The 25,454-nt window shown below is 38.3% G+C and overlaps 1 protein-coding gene across 1 annotated transcript in view; it reads left to right on the plus strand.

Moving 5' to 3' along the window:
- The window catches only part of DPYS (dihydropyrimidinase), a 134,018-nt gene that overhangs the window by 57,789 nt on the left and 50,775 nt on the right, over positions 1–25,454 (plus strand). Inside the window, exons 5-7 of the mRNA XM_007488204.3 lie at positions 8,566–8,722; positions 11,467–11,608; positions 14,541–14,683. Coding sequence (XP_007488266.1) covers positions 8,566–8,722; positions 11,467–11,608; positions 14,541–14,683 — 442 coding nt within the window. The remainder of the gene's footprint in view (positions 1–8,565; positions 8,723–11,466; positions 11,609–14,540; positions 14,684–25,454) is intronic.

Below are 25,454 nucleotides of genomic sequence, written 5' to 3' on the forward strand. Positions count from 1 at the left end.
CCTGGAATAGACCTAAGTTCAAATTTTCCTTTAGGTACTTACTAACTATGTGCCCCTGGGTAAGTCATTTAATTTCTCCAACTTCCATTTTCTGTCATGGGAGCAACTATTTGGCTCAGTGGATAGATTGGGGGGGGGGGCAGAAACCAGGAAGATCCAAGTTCAAATGTGGATTAAGATACTTCTTAGTTGTAGAGCCTTGGTTTCCTCAATTGTAATTTGGGAATAACAATAGTACCTTCCTCACAGAGTTGTTGTAAGGATCAAATGAGATAATATTTGGAAAGTGCTTACTACAGTGCCTGGCACATAGTAGGTGCGTTTATTTCTATATGCTTATTTCTTCCCTTTCCTTCCTCTTTCCCATGACCATTGTGAGGATAAAATAAAATAATCTCTATAATTGTTTTTTTTTTCCCTGGCAAATCTTAAAGCTTCTTATAAGTGCTGAATGCCAGCTCTGTGATTATAATGTGGAAAGGCATGTTGGACAAAATATTAACTCATTATGGCCACATTCATGGTCCCAGATGACAGTCAGATCATCTTAACATTCTTTGTGAATCTGTGGCACAATGTTACATATTTATGAATATTCTTGTCATTCAGAGAAGGAACAGCTTAGCCCAAAAAACCAGAACAAGAACTTTGTCAGCCCACAAACATTTTCACCCACTCATCTTCCCTCCTAAGAGGCAAAGGATATAAATGAATGTCAGTGGTTTTCTTTTCTCCTTGTCCAACGTAAATGGTTACTCAGTCAGAGTGTGTGGCTGAATGTCTATTTGCAACCTTGGAAGGAGAGCTAGATAAGTTCAAGGTGGAATTGGCAAATGGTGCTGGGAAAACCTTGTCGGAGAGGGTATTTTGGTCAGCTTCTTTTTTTGTTGCTACTCTGTTATTTTAGCATTAAGCTGTGGCAGAAAAAGGAAAATGTGAATGAGACAACTGGCTCTAATCCATCAGATGCTCCTGCTCTAACTTGCCCCTTTGGGGTCTGACAGGAAGTAGCATCTTTCTATTTTATGCCTGAGCCTGAAATCCCAATCAGAAGCGCCATATCTAGTCTAGTTCCCACATCAAAGTCTGTAAGAGAACTTGGCATAAACCCCAGCAAGGAAACAATCAAGAAAGTTAAAGGGAGGCTGTCTTGGCAGGCAGTAGGTGCTCCCTGATTGAATGTCCTCAAGCCCAGGCTAGATAGAACCCTCATTGAGACGAATTATTTATCAAGATTTTAATTTATTGTCCTAGGACACCAATGCATCTTCTTCCAATTCTGAGTCTATGATTCTAAAATCACAAAATGTTGACTTAGAATTACAACTGCAATTGGAGACCAGCTAGTCCAACCCCCTGATTTTGCAATGGGGAAACCAAGGCTCATGAATTTTCAGTGATTTGCCCAAGGTTACACAGTTAAGTGGAAAAATCAGGATTTGAACCCGAAGCTTCTGGCTTTAAACATTATCCTTTCTATATCACAATGACTGTTCTTAAAAGGCTGCCACAAAAAGCCCTAACCTCTTATCCTGCTACTTCAATTCAAAGGTGGCTAAGCAAGATCGGATTATGATGCCCCTAGAAGACTGATCCCGGGAAGTTTTTGCCTGGAAGCTGACCCAATCTAATCCATTAGAAGTCAAGTGCCAGAGAGGGCTGTGGCTTTAAATCCAAATGGAAGCATGACCTAATTGACAATTGTTTTGTGCAATAACTGTGGCTAATGTGGTTATCCTGCTTTTCTTCTTCCTACTAAAATACTGGAGAGTGGCATTACTGTCTTTCCTTCATTTCCTCCTCATGTTTCTCAATGTGACTAGCATTTATATGGCTTCATTAAATTTCCTCATTTTCAGTCTCTGAGGTTCTAGAGGGGGATCTTCATGGGAAAACCTGTCCCTTTCCCTAGGTGATCTCTATTTGTGATGGTTTTCTCCCATGCTCATGATGAACCTCTGACATGTTTTCATAGAATCACTAAACTCAATTTCACAAACATTTATTAAGCATCTACTGTTTGCACAACTATAAATTTTATTCATTCACATTATCTTTCATTCTTTTAAGGTAAAGTTAGTGTTTTCATTTGAACCTCCTCAAATATTCTTCCATATTTACATCAGACAATGGACTCCAGACATTATAGCTATCCACCACATACTTTAGAGTTGTTCTTTTCTTTCCAAATCATTACTTTTCACCTATGTCACAAAGCATCAATGATAATTGCTCTAAAGACAAACAAAAATACAGCTTTCAATTTCCTTAATCTTCCATTTCAGCCAAATTACTTGCAACATTTTCTCTTATTTTCTTGGAAACTTTGCAGTGGTGACAAGGGATGGTGGTGTGAGCCTCTGCAGAAGTATTCTTATCCCTTTGGCAGTCATTGCTTTGGGAATAAGCTGTTTACCCAAGTGAAGTGAATTAACTCTTAGGACTTTTAACTTTGTGGATATAATCAATGTGTGTTGCTTCAGTGATGATTTGCTTCTCAGCCTTTGCTTACATAACACAAACTTGCCTTCATGTCTAATTTACCTTATGTCACTGGATTTTAAGCAATTAACTCTTTCTTAGCCTTCTAATGAAAAAATATCTTTAAACATTTCTTCTTTTACTTTTTTTGGACGTACATTTCATCTGTCTTTTCCTTCTATCCTTTATAAATGTATTCCTTGCAATTAAAATAACCTCAGAAGAGTACCTCTCAGTATACTTTTAAAAAAACCCTTACCTTCCATCTTAGAAGAATCAATACTTTAAATTGGTTCCAAGGTAAAATAACAGTAGAGAGAGACTAGGCAATGGGGGTTAAGTGACTTTCCCAGAGTCACACAGCTAGGAAGTATCTGAGACCACATTTGAACCCAGGATCTCCCATCTCTATGTCTGGCTTTCAACCCACTGAACCATCTAGCTGCCCTCTCAGTATATTTTTAATAAGGAAAGAACAATCATTTTAAATGCTGTAGGGCTTCTCCCATCTTGTCCATAGAGAAGAAAAGAGAAGAGAGGAATAGAAAGGAGAGGAGAGGGAGAGGAGGAGGCAGAGAGATGGGAGAAGTGAAAAGAGAAAGGGAGGGGTGAAGAGAGCGAGAAGGAGGGGGAGGAAGAGGGAGGAAAGAAAGGAGAGAGAGACAGAGAGAGAGAGAGAAAGACAGAGAGACAGAGAGAGACAGAGATAGAGACAGACAGAGAGAGAGACAGAGAGAGAGAGACAGAGAGAGACAGAGATTGGATTTGTGAAATTTGCTGAAAGAGTGGGAGGAGATTAATGGTAGAGATTTACTTATCTCCCAAGAGTTGTTGACACCATCTGGGTATCTAGAGTAATAAAGACAAAAATACAATGAGAGAGAAGCAGTGTTGTATAGTGGGTAGAGAGATGGTCTTAGAACTTTTAAGTTTGGGGTCAGGACAGTTGTCTCTGACACATCCTGGCTAGGTGGACCCTAGACAAATCACTTAATCTGTGGGTGCCCCCAGACAACCTCTAAGATCCTGACTTCAGATGCTGATCTGTCTCAATAGAAGCAGTTTCTTTGTTAGAAATTTGCTCTTCTGGTGAAATTACAGCTCTTGTCTGAAAATACAAGAACGGATATAATATGTTTTATTATCCAAATGATTTAATGCTGAAGTCCAACAATAGATACCCTGAGGTGGCCTGAAACTCTTAAAAAGAGAGAGGAGCCTAGATTTAGAGTTGGAAGGGACCTAGGTCTTTTAGTCTAATCATCTCATTTTATACCTACATGATGAAACTAATGCCCAGAACCAAAATGACTTGTCCATAGTCAATCAGGTAAAAGAAGCAAAACTATAATGTGATCTCAGGTTCTTTGTCTCCAAAGTCACCATTCCCTTATAGTAACCCATTGCCTCTTCATGAACTTTGCCAAGGAAGAAGGAGACAGTGCCATGACTAGTTCCCATCCTGAATTCTTCATCCCTCTTTATATTCATACAATTAATTCTTGATTACATATAGGGCCTAATTGTCTGATTTGGGGGTTATTGAAGTTCTTTGCTTCTCCTCCCTTTTGTTGCCAGTTTATTGGTCCCTTTCAGTTTTTTGGCCCCATCACCAGATTGTAAGTGGGGAAAAGACCAGTAAAATTTTTTCCAGTTGTTTAGTGTTTGTAAAGGTTTTGAGGAATAGAAGTCGACATTTTGTCTAATGGACAATTGTCAGCAGGTTGCATTCTTCCCCCTACTTGCCTCCACCCTCAGCATTAACTCAGTAAAGTGATAGTTGGCTGCACATTTTGAAAAGTGGTCTAAGATGTTCTAAGATGTGGAAAGAAGGATGACTGGGAAAATTACCTGTCATCAGATCTCAAAAGAATTCTGGCAAGACCTGATCCTTTTAATTCTTGCTGATAGCTATTAAAATGGTAGAACTTTTGGAACTACAGTCTTTTATTACCTTGATAGGACAAGTGATTGAATGGAAGATGTGATAAGTATCTTTTCTCTGTGACAAAGCACCCTAGAAAATACTGAGTTAGCGATTTGGGATGTGACTGCAGATTAAGTCACTAAGTTCAGCATTGTTCATGTTATTGGGCACTTATTTTAAAAAATAGAGAGAAATGCTTTTTTCCTCCTATTTTGGGGGATAGCAAGGACACATCAGGGTGATTCTTTTGCATCCATAACAACTTGTCCTGTGCAAGTAGGTTTCTTCCTATTTATGAGTAAAGCATTATGACTCTTCTACCTTCAATGTAGATAGAAAAATATTCTACTCCTCCCACATTGATTCAGTGGCCCATTTTTCATAGTAACTGTTCCAAATTGAGTTTTTCCCTCTCTCCCACCTTCTCAACCAAAAGACCTCACCTCATATCTCACTAAAATTTGAGGCCATTTACAGAGAGCTCCCGCTTCCCCCTTCCTCCTCATCCAATATCACTCAATTTCCTCTAGTTTTTCCTCCTTCATTTTTAGTCTCAGATGGAGAGGTGACTTTTCATCTTGTTATTATAGCAAAACTGTCCACATTCACAAGTCACCCCATCCCACTTAGTCTTCTCTAGAAAGTTGCTCAAACTTTCAACATTCTCTTATCTTCAGGCATTATCTATTGGATACTTCCTTGCAGCCTACAAACATATTGATATCTCATTCATCTTTAAAAACAACCCCCCCCTCATTTTATCTAACCATCCCACTATTATCCTTTATTTCTTCTCCTTTTCATGGCTAAATGTCTTTTAAAAAGCCATTTATAAACAATACGTCTACTTTATTTCCTCTTCTGACTTCTGACAATAACTTAAGTAAAACTATGTCTCCAAAGGGATCAATGATCTCTTGAATGCCAAATCTAATGACCTTTTCTCAGTCCTCATCCTTCTTGAATTCTCTGCTATCTTTGACCCTGTTGATTATCCTCTTTTTTTGGATCCTCTCTTCTCTTTAGGTTTTTACAATACTGCTCTCTCCTGTTTCTCCTATCTGGATTGTGCTCACCTGTGAATACCTGTAGGCATTCCCCCAAGACTCTGCTGAGTGCCCTTTTCTATTTCTGTAGTATTTTCCTTAATCTTAAGCTTCCAAGGATTAATGATCTTCTCTAGGAGATGGTTCTCAGAACAATTTATCCAGCCCCAATTTGTGTTTTGACCTAATTTAGTCTCACAGGTCTATCTACCTAATGGATATTTCAAATTGGAAGACATCTTTTCTTTTTAAACTCTTGCTATCTGCCCTAGATTTTAAGTAAGTATTAGTCCTAAGATAGAAGAGTGGTAAAGGCTAGAAAACTGGGGTTAAGTAACTTGTTCAGAGACACACAGCTAGGAAGTGTGTGAGGCCAGTTTTGAAATCAGGATCTCTTTCATCTAGACCTGGTACTCCATCCACTGGGCTACCCCACTGCCTCTCTGGAAGACATCTTAAACTCCAAAATGAAACTCAGTATCTTTCCCCCAAAACTCCCCCCTCTTCCTAACTTCTCTTTTACTGTTAAGGGTGCCAAAATCCTTCTAGTCATGCAAGCCCACAAACTCAGTGTCATCCTTGACTCCTTGCTCTCATTCACCCCACATACATCATCCATTGGCAAATCTTGTCATTTCTACCTTATGGCATCTCTCATGTTTATTCCCTTCTCTCCAGTCATGTAGCCACAGCCCTAATTCAAACCCTCATTAACCCTCACCTGAACTACTTCAATAATTACCTTTTAGACTGATCTTTCTGTATCAAGTCTCTATCCATGCCATTCTACCTTCTTCCACTCAGCAGTCAAGGTGATTTTTCTATTTTCAGGCTGACCACATCATCCCCCTGCTCAAGGAACTCCAGGGGTTCCCTCTTACCTTTATGATCAGACATGAAACTCTTCTGTTTGACATTTAACATTCTTTATAATCTTCAAGGATAATTATAATTACTACTTTTCTAGTTTTTAAAAACATTTTTCTCTTCTCCAGATATGGTATAATCCAGCTACACCCACCTGCTTGCAGTTCTGGAAAAAAAGACCACTAAGTCCTATTATCCATTTCTTGAACTGGCAATCTCCAATGCTTAGAAAGCTCTCTTTCCTCTTCTCTGCTTCTCAGCTTCCTTGGCTTCCTTCAAGACTCAGTCCACCTCCTGCCTGCTGTAGGAAGCCTTGGGCTCTCCAGATACGAATACCTTCCTCTTTAAGATTACCTTCACCTTCTCTGTCTTTAGACCATAAGCACCTGTACATAGCAAGTGCTCATAAATGCTTATTGCGAGGCAGGGAAGTGGATCAGTGGATAGAACACCAGGCCTGGAATCAGGAGGACCTGGGTTCAAAGCTGGCCTCAGATACTTTTTAACAATAGATACTAAGCCAGAAGGTAAGGGTTTAAAGTTTTTAATAGAAAAACAAATGTTTGTTGACTAAGTGACACTTTGCAATGGGTAGTCCTTTACCCCTTCATTCATGTTTAAAAAAAGTGACTATGGAGGGGGAATATTGCATGTGTGGTCAGACATGGCCATTTTATTGGTTATTTTTTGCTTTATGGTTTTTCTGCATTATAAGAGCTGTTATAATAGTTCTAGGGGCAGGGAGGAAGAGGTACAATGACTCTATCCAGAATTTAAAAATAGTAGCTATATGGAGAAGTAAGAATCATTTTAAAATGACAGGCACCAATACTTACTTTTCAAAATGGTGACAGCTCCTTCAACAAGCCAGAGAAAGACCACTGAATCAGTGTGATGATGATATGATTTCCAATCTCGTTACCCTCCTGGTCACCTTCCTCCTTTCAGACACAGTCCAGGGATGTCAATGGTATTATTTTCTTTGCATGTAACAGGAAACAGACCCAAAGGCATAAAAGAATTTTTCATAGATGAGTAACAATTTTGACAGCTGGAAGCCATCTGCTTTTAGTCCCTTACAAAGTGCCACATTTACTTCAGTTATCTGGAGACTCTGGCTAGCTACTATTAACCCAGAGACAATTTGAGATGATGGATATAAAGCAGAGTTTGGCATTGAGAAAACTAGAGGTCAAATCCTATCTATGATACTTAATAGATATTGCAGCCAGGGGAAAGTCAACTTAGTCTATAAGTACTTATTAATAATAATTAATAAATACTTATTATTAAAATCATTTGACTACTCCAACCCTCAGGAAACTTCCTTGGACTTATTTACTAAGCCATACAGGGATCACCACAGAGCATTGGTGGAAGAGGTTCTTATACCAGTAGTTTTCAATAATAATGAAATCCTAGATTTCACTTACTATTAGTTTATTTTTAAATCCTTACCTTTTACCTCAGAATAAATATTAAGTTTTGGTTCTAAAGCAGAGAATGGAAAGTGCTAGGCAATTGGGGTTACATGTCATGCAGCTAGGAAGTGCCTGAAGCCAGATTCAAATCCAGAAACTCCCATCCCTGGACCTTACTCTCAACCCACTGAGCCACTTAGCTTCTATTTACTATTAGTTCAAATAAATAGGCATTTGAGTAAACTAAGTGAACTATTTTGGCCAATTCAATGTCTTCTCATTGGTCTTAGCCCTATTTGCCTCAGTTTCCCTATTTGTCAAATGAACTGGAGAAGAAAATGGCAAACTACTTCAATATCTTTGCCAAGAAAAACTCCAAAAGAGGTCATGAAGAGACAGACATAACTTGTGTGAATCTGTGTGTGATGTGTGACATGACCATCCATTTGAGTATACATCCCTATCTAGGATTTTATGATCAATGGATGATTTGGGGGGGGGGGGCTAGTGGTAAATAATTTAGTTCCTCATCTTTTCAAGGAAAGTTCTCATTGGATTTACCAGGACCCTTCTTCTCCAGAGAGAACCTGTCTTAAAAAATAGTAATAACATTTATAAACAAGATGTTGTCTATTAGAGCTCTGTATCTCCAATATTATTAAGTATACCTTATCAGATGTGGTTGAAGGCAGCAGACTTATTAGAATACACAGACTTTAAACTCCCTACCTTTTTTTAATTACTTAAGGAGAAAGGGAAATAATATCATATCCTGAAATTAAATGCTAATAAAATTGTTAATGCTTGCCTTTGTCCTTTTTAGGAAAGGTGGTCTTTGGGGAGCCTATAGCGGCTGGTCTTGGAACAGACGGGACTCACCAATGGAATAAAGAATGGCATCATGCTGCCCACCATGTCATGGGACCTCCATTGAGACCAGATCCTTCAACTCCTGATTTCCTGATGAACCTACTGGCTAAGTAATTATTCTTCAGATATTATGAACATTGTGCCCATGTAAAGTGGTTTAGTGGAGATAGCTGAGTGGAATAAGGAGGATTTGGAATCAGAAGGACTAAGTTCAAACCCTACTCTTACTATTCATTAATTACCTTTATAACCTTGGCCAGGAGCAGCTTGGTAGTGCAGCAGATACAGCCCTGGTTCCTGGAGTCAGGGAGACTCATCTTTCTGAGTTCAAATCTGATCTTAAACACTTACTAGATATGCCACTTAACCCTGTTTACCTCAGTTTCCTCATCTATAAAATTAGCCAAAAGAGAATTGGCAAATCACTTCAGTATTTTCACTAAAAAAACCCCAAATGGGGTTGTGAAGGGTCAAGAATGACTAAAGGTGGGGGCAGCTGGGTAGCTCAGTGGATTGAGAGCCAGGATGAGAGGTCCTGGGTTCAAATCTTGGCCTCAGATACTTCCCAACTGTGTGACCCTAGGCAAGTCACTTAAACCCCGTTGCCTAGCCCTTACCACTCTTCTGCCTTGAGACAGAAGGTAAGAGTTTAAAAAAAAAAGAATGACTAAAGGCAACTGAACAAGACTAATAGCCTTGACCAAGAACTTTGGGCCTCAATTTTCTCAGCCAAAAAAAAAATGATGAGGTTCAACTAGATTTTTAATATTTCTTCTTTAATATTTAAATGCTGTGATCATATTCAATTCCATTCCATACATATTTAAGTACCTACTATGTGCTCGATACTTGTAATACAATAAAAATTAAAAAGTCATTTCTCAAAGAGCTTACATTCTATTGAATCCTAAGAAGCAGCTAGATAATATACCAGGTGGAGCATTAGCCCTAGAGCTAATGAGAGTTCAAACCTGACCTCAGACATTGGCTGTGTGATCCTGGGCAAGTCCCTTTGCTACTATCTGTCTCAGTTTCCTCAATGGCAAAATGAGAATAAAGCACCTTTCTCCCAGGGTTCTTGTGAAGATCAAATTAAGTAAAAATTGTAAAACACTTAAAGAGCCAGGCATAGAGTAAGTAGTTAATAAATGTTTATTCCTTTCCTTTATATAAATTCTACACAGATTCTCCAACTACCATGTGTGGAATGGAAGCTGTATGTGTTTTCCAACTACAATAGTTTAGATACTTTTACTTCTCTTCCTTGAATCTCCTAAGATTCATCCAACTTACCTGCCCTTATGGTTTAGGAAATTACGTTGGCTGGGGAAGACCTCATATTCTCAAACTGAGGTATTCATACTCCCCTCTGAATTAAAAGAAATCTAAAGGGATCTAACAATGGTTTACGCTTTTTATATTTTGTTTCCATCTCTTTTTTGAAAAATCTCTTCTCTCCTTGGCAGGGATGTTTAACCTGAGGTCCAAAGATCTCTTTCAGGGCATTGTGAACTTGGATGGGAAAAAAAATTCATCTTTATTTTCATTAGTCTTTGACATTTAGCATTTTCTTCAATAATTTAAAAAACATTATCCTGAGAAGGATTTTCTAGGCTTCACTGGTCTGTCAAAGAGGTTCATGACATACACACAGAAGAGATAAAGAACCTCTAAGCTATAAACTCTTTGTGGCATTTTATTGTCAAAATACAGTTGAATTTTTGATCTCTGATAATGCTAATTCCTTACATTTACCTAGATCTTTAGAGTTTTCCAAGGGCTTTCACACAGACTTTTTTCATTTTTTTCATTTCATCCTCATCACAATCAAACTAATTAACTAGTATTTATCAAGAGCTTGCTATTAGCTAGGCACCAAACTAGACATTGAGGCTACATGTACATAGAATGAAACAATCCCCATTCAAATGAGGCTTCCATTCCAATGGAAGAGACAATAAGGAAGGAGAGAACAACCAATTATTAAATGCCTAATATGTCCAGGCTAAGTGTTTTGCAAATATTATCTAGGAGCAGGTACGTGACTCAGTAGATAATGAACCAGGTATGGAGATGGAAGGTCCTGGGTTCAAATATAGCTTCAAACACTTCCTAGCTGTGGGACCCTGGGAAAGTCACTTAACCTCAATTAACTAGTCCTTATCACTCTTCTCTCTTGGAACCAATAGTATTGATTCCAAGACAGAAGGTAAAGGTTTGAAATCAAACAAAAAAAAATCCAAATATTATCCAAGTTGATCAACAAGAATATACCTAAGTATATACAGGATAAATATGAAGGGAATGAATGCAGATATTTGCAAAGACCTTAGATATAAGGTAGTTTAGGGGAGAAAAACTAATAGTTGGGGTGAACCCAGAAAGTCTACATACAGAAGATGATATTCGAGCTGCATTTTAAGGGAAGAAAGAGACCTACCAAATTGGAAGACACAGATCCCATATAAAGTGGACAGAACTGAAATTATCATCCCTATTTTTCCATATGAAGAAACTAAAGTTGAGAGACTTTATATTAGTTTCCCCACATCATACTACAGAAAATGGACAGAGCAGTCCAGGGATCCTAGTTCCAAGTTGAGTGTCTTTTCTACTACATTGTGCTTTCACTGACGAGATTTCTCCACAAGGGTGATCTAAAGAAGGAAACGAAGACAATTCAGAACTAAAAGTCGAATAGTTATGTTCTTGGTGAAGTCTAGCATTGCCAGTTTGGTTACTGTCATCCTGGCTCAGGAGGAGGGAACACAATGGGGAGAGCCATTGGGACGCCATATCTCCCTTGAAAAGTCCCATTTCTATGCCTCCTCATTCTTGTCTGGTATGTTTACAGCGACGATCTTTCCACAACCGGGACAGACCACTGCACTTTCAGCACCTGCCAGAAAGCCCTCGGGAAGGATGATTTTACCAAGATCCCTAATGGGGTCAATGGCGTCGAGGATCGAATGTCTGTTGTATGGGAGAGGGGCGTGGTAAGTTTCCAGAGCTCGCGCCCAGGCTACCCTCCGGGTCAATGCCGCCTGCCCAGAGAAGTCCTCTACCAGTTTCTACAGGGGTATGAAAATGAGCTTCCTCTGCTACGGGAAAAGCCCGGGGCACAGCTTTCTCTCTTGCACAGCTTGGGGGCTCTATTGCCACACCATGCAGCACTGTTAGAAGTTAATTAAGCTCATTATAGAGCGGATGGTGCTAAGCATGTTCAAAGTCTTTGAGGTTATAGGGCCCTTCGGCCTCGGTTTTCGGGACTTTAAACCCTAATGTATCATTGGAATAGAGACAAGGGATGACAGAACAAGACTCGAATGAAACATATTCTTTACAAGAACACTCTCTTTCAAGAAACCCGCTGAGATGGCCTGTGGGACTCATGGATGCTGTGACTTGCGGTTTAAAAATTATTGTCGGTAGACACATATAAGTGATAAACTCAGCCTTCCAGCAGGAGCCTATAAAGCCTCATTCAAGAGATTTAAAAACAATAAAAATGCAATTCACAAAGGATTCAAACTCAGGGCTTTCTGACATGAAGTTCAATTCCCTTTCCATTCCATCCTGTAGTGGCTTGATACGTAAAACATTGCCAACAAAATGGGTACAATCTAAGCTATGCCCACCTAATTGCTTTCTATATCCAATGAGAATTTTTCCAAATTAGAAAACTTAAAATTTTTGGGGGGAGGGACAGCTGGATAGGAGAGCCAGGCCTAGAGACAGGAGGTCCTGGTTCAAATATGGCCTCAGACACTTCTTAGCTGTGTGACCCTGAGCAAGTCACCTCACCCCCATTGCCTAGCCCTTACCACTCTTCTGCCTTGGAACCAATACACAGTAGTGATTCTAAGATGGAAGGTAAGGGTTAAAAAACTTATAATTAGAGGAGGGAGAGAGAGTTGGAATACCTATGGCCACTATGTCAGGAAGGCAGATGGGTGGTTAAGTAGATAAAGCCCAGGGCTTGGAATCAGCAGGATCCAAGTTCAAATCTACTTTCAGCCATTTACTACTTAACCTTCATTTGCTGAGTTTCCTCAGCTATAAAATAGGAATAATAATAATAATAATAATAATTATTATTATTATTATAGCACCCACCTCCTGGGTTTGTTGTAGGGATTATATAAAATATTTGTAAAGCTAGTGCCTGGCAAAAAGCCTGCACTTAATAAATATTTCTCTTTGAAAAGAAAAGGCAACTTACAAATTATTCCTGTCCAATGTTTTCTCTTTCCCTTTCAGCCACACTCCCCCTCCAACCCAGTTCCATAAGGGTTGCTACCTTTATCTTTGCTATTGTCATAACAAATATCACCCTATTTATTGTCATCAACTTTAATGATGTGACACAATTCCTATTTATAGATTATTTTCACTGATAGTATTTTAGTTTGGTAGCCTCTTGAGAAGACACAGAGGAGGCCCTCATTGTCAGGACCATGCCTCTGGATCACCTTGTAGCCTGAGTGATGTCTGAGGTCTCCAGAAAAGGCAAGGAAGTCTAACTGTGGTTTGTGAACTACTGAAGATGGCACTTCCCCATGTCACCATCTTCTTTCCCTGATTTGTTCTTTAGATTGATGGATCATCCCTGTTACATTGGGGGCTATAGTCCTCTGAACTCCAATTGTACTTTGGACTTACAGGTAATAGGCTTGCAAGGAAAAGGTCAGGCCTTCCTGAAACATGAGTCATGGAGAAATAACATATTTTTTAATCTGAGACAAGAGGATTTCATCCATCCTCACTCATTGAATTACTCGGAAATGATCATTTTAACAAAAATGCAAAATATCACCAGCACAGGGACTGCAGATGTTATTACTCATGCTTAGCTGACTACAGATGCAGATTCTCTATGGTTTTGATAAACATGAGAGACAGTGAGATTATCATTTTTTCCAAGCTGATATTCCTTATATGCCAAAGACATAGGATTCATTGATGTGGATACCCATCACACCATCTTAGATCCCTAACCTTCAGATGCCATAGCAGATGAGGTTGATGTGGTTATTTTTCTTTTTAGTTTCCATGGCCAAAAAATTCATCATCCAAAGCTAACCTGATGAATGGGCTTTTCCTGGCATAGCTAGGCTGATTGATCTGCAGATGCTAGAGATGAAGTTTGTTGTTGGGTCCATGTCTGGAACTTTTCCAGCATTATAGCACTTGCCAAAGCTCAACTTGTATTGACAGAGTCTGTCCCAGAATCCATGGTAGCCTCCATGACATAAGGAGTACACAGAAAAAGATTGACATGGAGAGAAGACCTAGACATTGACTCTAAAATCTCAAGACCTTTGTGCTTAGCACATGGTTGTGGCTAGGGAGCATTCATGATGTAGCAGAAATTAATCTAGATTTAGACCCCAGAAGACACGAGTTCATGTCCCAACTCAGCTGCTTACTGCCCATGGGCAGTCTTTGGGTCTCGGTTTCTTCTCTTATAAAATGAAAGGGTTAAGCTAATTAATCTCTAAAGTTAAAAGAAATCATTCGGGAATCAATTATTGTATTACATGGTCTGGATCATGGTGCAGTTGTTTGAGACTAAAGAACAGCCCAAAATAAGCTGAGCACTCTAGCATAAGATATTCAATATAATATTGATAGCACAGTGGATAGAATGCTAGACCTATAATCTTGAAGATTTGAGTTAGAATTCCTTCTCAGATTCTTATTAGTGGTGTGACACTAAATAAATTAATTAACTTTTCAGTCTCAATTTCCTCTTCTCCAAAATGGAGATTATAATAGTATGTGCCTTCTCAGGGTCACCATGAATATCCAGTGAGATAATATATAGAAAAGTGATTTGCAAACCTTAAAGGTAGTCAAAGTGGGAAATTATCAGCATATTTCCTTGTTGGAGTGATTTTTTTTGTTTGTTTTTGAACTATATTACAGCATAGTGGCAAAATGGATGAAAATCGATTTGTTGCTGTCACCAGCACCAATGCTGCTAAAATCTTTAATCTCTATCCAAGGAAAGGAAGAATTGCTGTAGGATCTGATGCTGACATTGTTATTTGGGATCCAAAAGCTACAAGGTAAGGCACAAGGTCACATACTTCTGGGCTTTATGGGGGACTAGAGAAAGGAGTTGTTCTCCATCATTTAACCAACCAAACAATAAGAATTTATGAAAAGCCTGCTCTGTGCCTGGCACAAAGGTAGGCACTATGGAGACAAAGATAAAACCAGCTCCTGTCTTCAAGGGGCTTGAGTCCTACTGCAGGGATTCAATATGTTTATAGTAACTAATATAGGACATGTACAAAGTAAATGTAAAGTGACTGGGGAAGTGGAGAGGAGAAAGTGGTCCTCAATAGAAAAATCAGGAAAAACTCCACAACTTGATGGCACTTGATTAGAGCCACTAAGGGTTCTTGAGGATCAAAGAGACAGAGATTAGAAAGGTAGAGGAGAGCATTCAGGCTTGAGGGGCTGGTGGTGCAAAGACAAGAGGTGGGAGATGGTATGTCTTGTACATCTTGCAAATTTATTTGGTCTCAAGAGCCCTTTAAATGATTAAATATTATTGAAGAATTCATAAAGAACTTTTGTTTATGTGAGTTATATCTATTGAAAATTACTATATTAGAAATAAAAATGACTTAGTATTACGATGAAAATAATTTTGTTTTCACAAACATCCTGGAAAGGTCTTGAAGACCCCCAAGTATCCCTAGATCACACTGACAATTTTTGGATTAAATGATTATAGAGGTTTCTCCAAGCTCCAGAACTTGTAGTTTCCCCAACGCAGTAACAGATGCACATAGGTGACCAGTCACAGTAGTAGCATGATGTTTCCTGGACTTTAATGAAATATCTTAGTCTACTCCTCATTGCCAATTCTGTGATTCATGGACTATAAATAGTATAAATATACCATTCATTAAAAAAACACCTAAAGGTGCTAATGGGCAGCATTTGAGACTCTAGTTATTTTCTTAATAGTTTCAAAATGAAAGGGTTGGATTACTCTGTGGTGCTTTGTTGATCTGAGAGTTATGAACATAAAGGTGGCACAGTAGATAGAGTGCGAGACCTGGAGTCAAGAGGACTTGAAATCAAATCCAGTCTTTGACACATAGCTAGCTTTGTGATGCTGGGAAAATGTAAGGATTAAAAATAGGGTTTTGACTTAATATGAGAGTTATAACAGTGGTCGCCATTTATAAAATTTTAGCCCCTAAATCAAAATGACTGTTAGCAGATTTTATTTACAACAAGGTAGAAAAAGTGAAAGTGGGAAATGTAGAAAAAAGACAGAGCCTTAACAAGTCTACCAGCCCTTCTCTGGTGAAGTCCAGTTCAGCCCCCAGAAGAGGCTTACATGTCCCCATCTGCACATGGATTTACTGGTAATCCTAAGTCAGAAGTACTAGTGATGTCTTCAGCCAAAGTTCCACCAATGCCAGAATGATTCCAAGGAAAAGAAAGTAGCTCCACTCACCCACACAGAATCCAGGGAAAGAGTATCCTCCAAAGCCAAGGTAGGAATCTCTAGAAACAATCTTGCCAAACGTCAGGAAAGGAATGGTAGAGAAGGCCATGCTCATATCTTCTTTCATGTTCCTTTTCCACATTATTTCCTGTCTCTTCCCCTTCTTCATAGAAACCAATTTGCTTAGTCCTATCCTCGACTGGGCAGTCCCCTTTGGAGGTGAGAGTTTTTGACTTGTGAACTCTCTTACTTAAGGGTTGAGTAGGGGAGCTTTGAGTTCTTGAGTTAAAGGTTGCTGATTTGTTTCATTAAAGACAAAGAGATAATTCTATCTTCACAATTCTCCCTGTGATTCTTTGGGAGACTAGTTTCCTCAAATGTAAAATGGAGAAAATACAGCAATAGCCTTTATTTCCCAGGGTTGTTGGGAAAATAAAAAAAATGAGATATTTGTAAAACACTTGGTGAGCCTTAAAGTGCTAAAGCAATTCTACCCATTAGTATTATTATTAACTTTTAATGATAGTTAATATTATTATAGAATAACTCCCCAAAGCATGTAAACTCTTCAAGGGCAAGAGCTACTTCATTTTTTACTTTGGGTCACGTTTATATAAGGTCAGTATTTAGGGCATTACCTCTCTTGCCAACAGGTTTTGGTTCTCCAAAAGAACCACCATGTGGTTATACTTAAACTATCTCATCTTGCAGGGGGCGAAGTGGAAAGAGGATGAAAAATACATTCACCAAATTCGTCATTTTAGCTCTTCAGCCCCAATTTTAATTCCATTTGCACTAGTTAGACACTCATAAAAATGGCACCTTTAAATACAATTATTTATTTAGTAAAAATAAATAATAATACCCTCATAGGTACTCATATATTAAACCAAATGTAGGAATGATAAATACATTACTCATACATAAGCCTACATCATACTTTTCCAGCAATACACTCAGTATTTGTGGAGGAGAATGGGCACATGAAAGTCTGACAGGGAAGCATATGAAGGAAGAAAACCCATGTATCAGGCTAATTCCCAACTCCGAACTGCTGGCTTGGATGTAACTGGTCTTACATTCAGGAATATTTGTCTCACACAAAGTCACTTCTTTGCTAACTGCTGATCTGCTGATCTTCAGTGCTTTCCAGCTGAGTAAATCCTATTCTATTTTGGACATGATGAAACAGTTTCCAAAGCTTTTTCAACCTACAATTAACCTTTAAAGAATGTTGAAAAAGTTATACTATTGAATTGGTGAATTTGCTGTTGTTGAATTGTTTCAGTTATGATCCAACTCTGTGTGTTCCCATTTAAAGTTTTCTTGGCAAAAACAAAAACAAAAACAAAAACTGAGTGGTTCCCCATTTCCTTCTCCAGCTCACTTATAGATGAAGAAACTGAGGGAAAAAAGGATTAAGTAATTTGCCCAGAGTCACAAAGCTAATGTCTGAGGTCAGATTTGAAATCAGGTCTTCTGGACTCCAGGGCTAGCACTCCATCCTGTGTGTCACCCAGTGGCAAATGGCTCCCTTTAAGGCAAAGAATTGCAAACATCCCTAGGCTAACTGGTTTTCTCTGAGCTATATAAACCAGCCAAATCCAATTATAAAATGGGGATAAGAATAGTTCCTAATAATAGCTAGGCAATGGCATGGATAGAGGGGTGGATCTGCAGTCAGCAAGACTCATCTTCCAGAATTCAAGTCTAGCCTCAGATACTTACTATTATATAACCTTGGGCAAGTGTCTTCACCTGTTTGCCTCAGTTTCCTCATCTATAAAATGAACCAGGGAAGGCAATGACAGACCGCTCCAGGATCTTTGCCAAGAAAACCCCAAATGGGGTCATGAAGAGTTGGACACTACTAAAAAGCAACCAAACAACTTCCCCTACTTCTCAGCATTGTGAAGATTAAAATTTTGACTCAATGATCAAGGCAAATGATCTTGGTCAGTCCTTCATCCATCTCAATTTTTCTTTGTTCAGTTACAGCTCAGCATTTCCTCCTCTACAACAAAATAGCTACAAAGGCTGGCTTTCTCCTTCCTCTGTTTTCCTTCTCTAACAAGAGAAGGCTGCAAAGAACACTCAAAGCTTCTGGAAAATTCTCCTACTTGAAGGGTACCAAAGGAGAGTGAGTAGAGAGAACCAATTCCCCCCCCCCCCCCAAATGAACTCCATTCTTGATTTGGCTAATTAGAAGCTAGAAGCCAAAGCTTTCTTGTCAGCTTAGTGTTCCTGTTGATAATTTCTTCAAACAGTTGCCACAAGGATACTTTCCCAATCCCTTCTGAGTCTTTCTTACTCAGTTCTTCAATTGTCTTCACATACATTCAATGCCTTAAATAAGAGCATTCTGGTACTCAAAATCCATCCATCACTTATAAGGTTAAAAACTCAGCAAATCTCCCCTGTGAAATCAAGTTCTTATTTAATCAACCCTTAGTCTCCAAACAGATATGTAACTTTTTCATCTTATGAGTTTTATCCTCTTAAGTCTTAAAACAATTACATGCAAATGAGCTGAGGGAACAAAATCTGTTAATCTGTTTTCAAAACAATCCTCCATCTCAGTCTCTGTCTTGAAAGCTGTTTCTTCATATTTACATTTTATCAGTTTTTAAGAAACAAAAGTTCTTTCTCTGCCTTTTAAAATTCATCAGCCTGTTCACATGCAAACCAGGTATCATCCTATATCCTTTACAAGGTTACTTAAGTCTTTATATTTGTGCCACATTCATTTTCTGCCCCAGACTTCCCCAATTCCATCTGAAGATTATGTTTCTATACACGCATATTTTAGTGGTTTTTACTAGATCAGAATTCTTTTCCTACTCTTTTCAGGTACCAAACTAGGGTTCAGCTATGAGAGAGACAATACCTTATTTCCTTTGCCAGGCGATTTTAACTTTTTCTTTACACAAAAGTACCTTTTTCTGCTTCTCTCAACCTCAGCTTGGTCCATATGAAAGGTCAGTGCCTTAAAGGGACTTATATTTTTATTCTCAGCATGAAATACATCACTCAGCACAAAGCTGGGTATTTCATCAATTTTGATTAAAGGGGTGATTTCATGAACCAGTCATCAGAGGAATGATTATTCAGTTGTTACATTATCTCAGTGCTTTTCATCTTACCTTTTGGCTCTGACCCTGATCTGGGGATCCTGAGTGGTTAAGGCTATTTGTCCTTAACTTTTCTGTTTATTTCTAGTGCTAATACAATTTGTTTTTAGGAAGAATATTTAAATATTTGCCAAAAAAAAAAGAGTCTAGGATAATTTATGGCCTTGATATGGCTATATTTTTCCCACAAGCTTTTACATTTCCAGTGCCATAATATGATAGATATTGTGGGCTAAGTCATAGAAGCCTGGCCCAGGCAATGTCTTTCAGAGATCAGGTGGCTTCCTGAGTTGCTGTGACCAGATAAGGTTTTTTTAAATGGTTTGTTTGGCTTAAGGAGATAACAGTACTCTCTCCGGAAAGCTCAGGATAATTTTAGAAGTTATCTTTTCCTACAATAGAGAAAAGAAGCAGTAAATGACAATATTAATCTATTTGAAAACACCTTCTAGATCTATAGGAATACTTCTATTATGCATATATACAGCTCATAATCCTTTTTTTTTTTTACCCAAAAGATTTCCCATATATCCTTTTATTTGGTTTGTGGTACAATGGAAAAGAGTACTGGCTTTAGTCAGAGGACCTGAGTTCCAGCTCTGTTTGGGTGACTTGGGCAAGTCATTTCTTTCTGAGACTCATTTCCCTCACCTGCAAAATGAGAAAGACTAGATAATCCCTTCTAGCTCTAAAAAAAAAATATATATATATATATATATTTACATCTATTATATAATATTAGATATTTTAATATTATAATATTAGATAATTTAGATCTATTATAATATTATATATATAATATTGTATAAATATAATTGTAGGAAGCTCATAACTACTGTGAAGTCATTATCAGTCAGTCAATGAACATTTATTAAATGCCTCCTCTGTCCAGGCACTATAACTGTCCAGGCACTGGACAAAGACAGGCAAAAAATAATCTCCTCTCTCAAAAAGCCTGCAGCCTAATGGGGGAGACAACGTGCCAGTATCTTATGTACAAACAGGATCTATAATAGATAAATTAGAGATAATCAATAGAAGGAAATCACTAATATTAAATGAGGCTTGGGAAGCTTCTTGTAGAAGGTGGGATTTTTTTGCTAGGACTCCAATGGAGCCAAGGAAGCCAGGAGGCAGAGATGAGCAGGGAAGACCATTCCAAACATGGGGGACAGAGAGTAAAAATTCCTGAAGTAGGGGAATGGATTGCTTTGAGTGAGAAACAGCAAGAAAGTCAGTGTCCCTGGAGGGGAAACTTCAGGTATAAGAAGCCTGGAAAGGCAGGAAAGGGGCAGATTATGAAGAACTTTGAATGTGAATGAAAAATTTTTATGTTTGATCTTGGTGCTGATAGGGTGCCACCAGAATTAACTGGATGGGGATCTGGAAGGGAGGGAATGGCATGGTCAGACCTGGGAGTTTAAAAGCTCATTTTGATAGCTGAGTGGAGGGTGGACTGGAGTAGGAAGAGAATTGTGGCAGGCAGACCAACCAAAAGGCAACTGCAATAGTCAAGACTTGATTGTCTTGGGGCTGTCCCAGGGTGATAGCACTATTTGATGAACAAATTCAATTGCAAGACAGTAAAATGTCTCTTTTTTTAACCCTTACTTTCTAGCCTAGTAACAACTCTAAGTCAGAAGGGCAAAGGTTAGGCAAATGTATTTAAGTGACTTGCCCAGGGTCACACAGTTAGGAAGTATCCGAGATCAGATTTGAACCCAGGTCCTTCTTATTCCAGGCCTGGCACTCTATCTATTGAGCCACATAGTTGCTCCTAAAGTGTCCTGTTCAGAACTTGGGACTGGAATCCAGATTTTATGACTCTTTACCCAACACTCATCACTGTATCATGGTGTTGCCCTTTAATAAAAACAGAGGAACTTTCCGGTAAATTTAGGAAGCCAGGGGGGCAGCTGGGTAACTCAGTGGATTGAGAGTCAGGTCTAGAAATGGGAGGTTCTAGGTTTAAATCTGGCCTCAGACACTTCCCAGCTGTGTGACCCTGGGCAAGTCACTTAACCCCCATTGCCTAGCCCTTACCACTCTTCTGCCTTGGAACCAATACACAGTATTGACTCCAAGATGGAAGGTAAGGGTTTAAAAAAAAATGTATGAAACCACTCAGAGAAATTAGATGATAGAACAACAAAAGAGATCTATAAAATTTTAGTTTTCTTAAAAAAAGAAGTCACCATGTTTAGTGTTAGAATACCAACAGAATGATTTATGTTTGCTGATCTGCTAAAAAGCTGATAATTTTTTATGCAAATCTGTTTTGTATTCTCATTCCTGTTACTGTGAAAGAGTCCAATCAACCTCTCCCAGTCGTTTTTATTTAAATTAGACCCCAAAGTCTTTGACACTGATGCCTAAAACACTGTTCTTTAGGATCTCTCTCACTGCCTGTAATTTCCAAATTAGGTGCAGAGTATTGAGTTGGGGCACTATCTTCCCTAGACAATTAGACAAGGAGAAATGGCCTGAACTCTGAATAATGCACTTACTTCTTTTACCTTATATTGTTATGTTGAGGGTATTTATAGACTGGTTTTGTCTCCTTGACTCATCTGGCTTCTGGACTACATAAATTTAGATCCCTTCATTTCTCACAAGTTTTAGCTTCCAATTGTCGTGACATAGTTCTGTCTTTTGTTTTTCTCCCCTAGCTCTAAGTTTTCCTTGTGAATAGTGTGTCAAGATCCAGGTGTGCTTCCCTTCCCAACTGTACCTTAAACCCCACCACAGTTGACTCCCAGAAAATGTCTTCAATTCAAATTGAAGAACTGGATTAAAGCCAAACTCAGAGTTTTTGTGGTTGTCTGTTTTCCATTTATCTCTCTGCATTTTAAACCCTTCTTTCTTACCCATTCTCTGTCCTTAACATTATGCAGTGGTGATTAAGGAAAATTGGACTTTTGAATTTCCTTATGTTTACTTTTGGGGTAAACATAATAAGCAAAATGTTTAGCTTTTAAAATAATATTTACTGCATTTACATGTTATGGGTAGAGAAAGTATTGTTTGGCGGATAAAGAGCTGACTTTAGAGCCAAGACATTTTATGTTCAAGTCCTGTCTGATAAATATTGGTTCTGTCACCCTAGATAAGTCATTTACCTTAGTTCTCTGGCCAATTCTCTAAGATGTAGCAAAGGGGTTGACTTATATATATATATACACACTAAGATCAGAGATGCCTTTCTAATCACTATCCAGATATTACATAATACATATTTATCTATATTTACATTTTAGTATCTCAGTTTATGATTTTGAATGCATTACATTTTGACTTGGTATCATTATATTCAGTTAACTTTTATGGTTCATTTCTTGTTTATTAGTCCAAATATTAAATGACACAATTTTACTGCTATTATTTCTTGAGGAATTGTAGCACCTCATTTAGTTCTATTCTCCACTTTGGGTCTTTGCTAATCAGAAACATACCAAATTCCTTCATCAACCACTCAATGAAGCTTCCTAGGATTTCTCAGATGACTGCCTGTGAATCTTGTGATATTATATTTAATGTTGGATAAAAAGGATATCTAAATAATGATATTTTCAAGGAGCGATTTCATCTTTACATAGAAACAAACAATTATGACAAGAAAAGCAGTAAGTAGGGCAGAAACATCCACATTAAAAAAATTCTTTGCAGTTTAACAGTTATTAGATTCACTTTTCTTCAATGGATTATGTAGAGAGCAGGACACAGAATCAAGAAGACTCTGGGTTCAATTCTCACCTCTAATATGTATTGATTAAGTGATCCTGGGCAAGTCACTTCATCTTTGAGTGCTCTGAGTACTTTTCTTGGATTACAAATTACAGAGTAGGTGCTGATCTGCTTGGATTGGAGGCATTTCCTCAGTGGGATGCCCTCTACTCATGAAATCATGTTTGGTAGAAAACAAAACAAAAATGGTACTCATATATGAACCTGGGATCACTAAGGATCCAGTTGAACTACAACCTGTCAGATGTGAGTCTATAAATTAATCTTTTTTTTCAAAGTGGGCAGTCGTTGGGGTCTTTTGCAATAATAACTCATATTTTCTCAAAATCTTTTATATGTCAAAGGCTAATTCTTATTTATAATTTCTAATTACTTTCTTGAATCTAGTATATGGTATAAGGGCAGTGAGTCAAGGGCTGGGTCTAGAGTCAGCAAGATGTGGATTTAAATTCCTCCTCTGATACAAGTGTAATCATGTTCTTTATCTTCCACATCTTTCGGGCACCCCTAGGACTTATTTTCTAAGTCATAGTTAGAATAGTAGGTATTCCCATAAATTTGTGTAATTGCAAATCCATTGGCCTACTGGGGCTGGAGTATCATCTCTCATGAAGAATCCCCAGTTCTGGAATCATGTACACTGAATTCATCCCTGGAAGAGCCTGGTCTCTGAAGGGAGGGATCAGGTTCTTCCCCCCCCCCCCTTCCCATTATCTCTAGCTCTATACAACATCACCCTGGAGGCTTAGGCTTTGGGTCTAGTCTAGGGGCCCCTGAAGGGATCAGAAAGACACTCACTGGAGGCCAGATATTGATGAGTTACTTTTTCTCTACGTAAAAGAAATGCTTAAAACATAAAAGATTCACAAACATGCAATGACAAAGACTGAAAACTTGAAACAGTAATCCATAACTCCTCTTTTGTCCTTTTAGGAGGCAAATACGCAAAACATGAAATACTAAGACCATTGAATAGCTAAATCACCTTCACCTTGGTCCTGCACTATCCAGAGAGCTCCCTCAAAACCTATATTTTCTGGTCATCCAGGATATAGATTGAGCTCACCTTCCTATGGGTGATCATCTTCTTTGAGAAGGGCATTGTTACAGAAAACTCTTGTTGCTAATAATTCTGACTGAGGAAGTCCTGAGAGAAAGATTCCTTAAAAGTCTATTCTTTTTTATTTCTTTTTGGTTACATGTGCCCAGAGAAAGAAATATGAAGCAGAAACAGCAGCTAGGGGTCTAAGATCCAAGCTCAGTTTCTCCTTGACAACCCATTTGCTTGCTGCCAAAGTTGCACCTTTTAAGGTCTATTAAGAGGATTACTCTTCTTTGTTCATTGTCTAATTCTCTTTCATGAATCCCCCTTAGAGATGGGAGCCAGTCAGAAGCCACTGGTTGTGCATGTCCTTTAGCAATGTCAGAAATTCCAATCCTCCCTCCTACTCAGCCAAAGCATGTATTACAATGGATTACTTCTACTATATTCATAAAACTATAAATCCTTTGGGATTGCCTTTATACATCCAGCATGGCCATTTTATATCAATATTATATCAATGTTTTATCGATTTTATATCAATACCTATCAATATCAATTATCCTATTCACATTGAAGATATTGTGAACTATGTAGGGAAAAGTGTAAAGGGAAAGAAAAGCTAACATGACTAGAGGGAGAGGTGAAAATCGATCTTCAATCTTTCCTGTTTATTTTTTCTCCCTAGCATTTGAAAAATATCTATCTGTCTATCTATCTATCTATCTATCTATCTATCTATCTATCTATCTATCTATCTATCTATCTATCTATCTAATCATTCATCCATCCCTCTGTCTGTCCATCTATCTATCTATCTATCTCTATCATCTCTCTATCTCTATATCCATCCATTCATCTATCCATCAATCCATCAGTCCATCTATCTATCCACCTATCTATCTATCTATCTATCTATCTATCTATCTATCTATCATTCATCCATCCATCTGTCTGTCCATCTATCTATCTCTATCATCTCTCTATCTCTATATCCATCCATTCATCTATCTATCCATCTATCTGTCCATCTATCTGTCCATCTATCTATCTATCTACCTATCTATCTATCTATCTATCTATCTCTATTCATCCACCCATCTGTCTGTCCATCTCTATATCTTTATCATATCTCTATCTCTATCTCCATCTATCTATCTATCTATCTATCTATCTATCTATCTATCTGCCTGTCTGTCTGTCTTTCTATTTGTATACATACACATACACATATATACACTCACACATTTTTTTTTTCTAAGTGGGAGAGTTAATGGCAATTCAGCAGCCAAACTCAGGAAAGAAAGAGTCCAAGGACAAACTCACATAGTTTCCTGAGTCTTATTGAGAGCTACTCTTGCCCTCTGAGCAAGGCCTCAACAAGGCTAGGATCAGGAGAAGTTGCAATTCTTTATGTCTGTATGTCTTGAGGTGGACTGCACCTAGCTGAC

This window comes from Monodelphis domestica, chromosome 3 (assembly GCF_027887165.1).
Source record: "Monodelphis domestica isolate mMonDom1 chromosome 3, mMonDom1.pri, whole genome shotgun sequence".
In the NCBI taxonomy this organism is placed as follows: Eukaryota; Metazoa; Chordata; class Mammalia; order Didelphimorphia; family Didelphidae; genus Monodelphis; species Monodelphis domestica.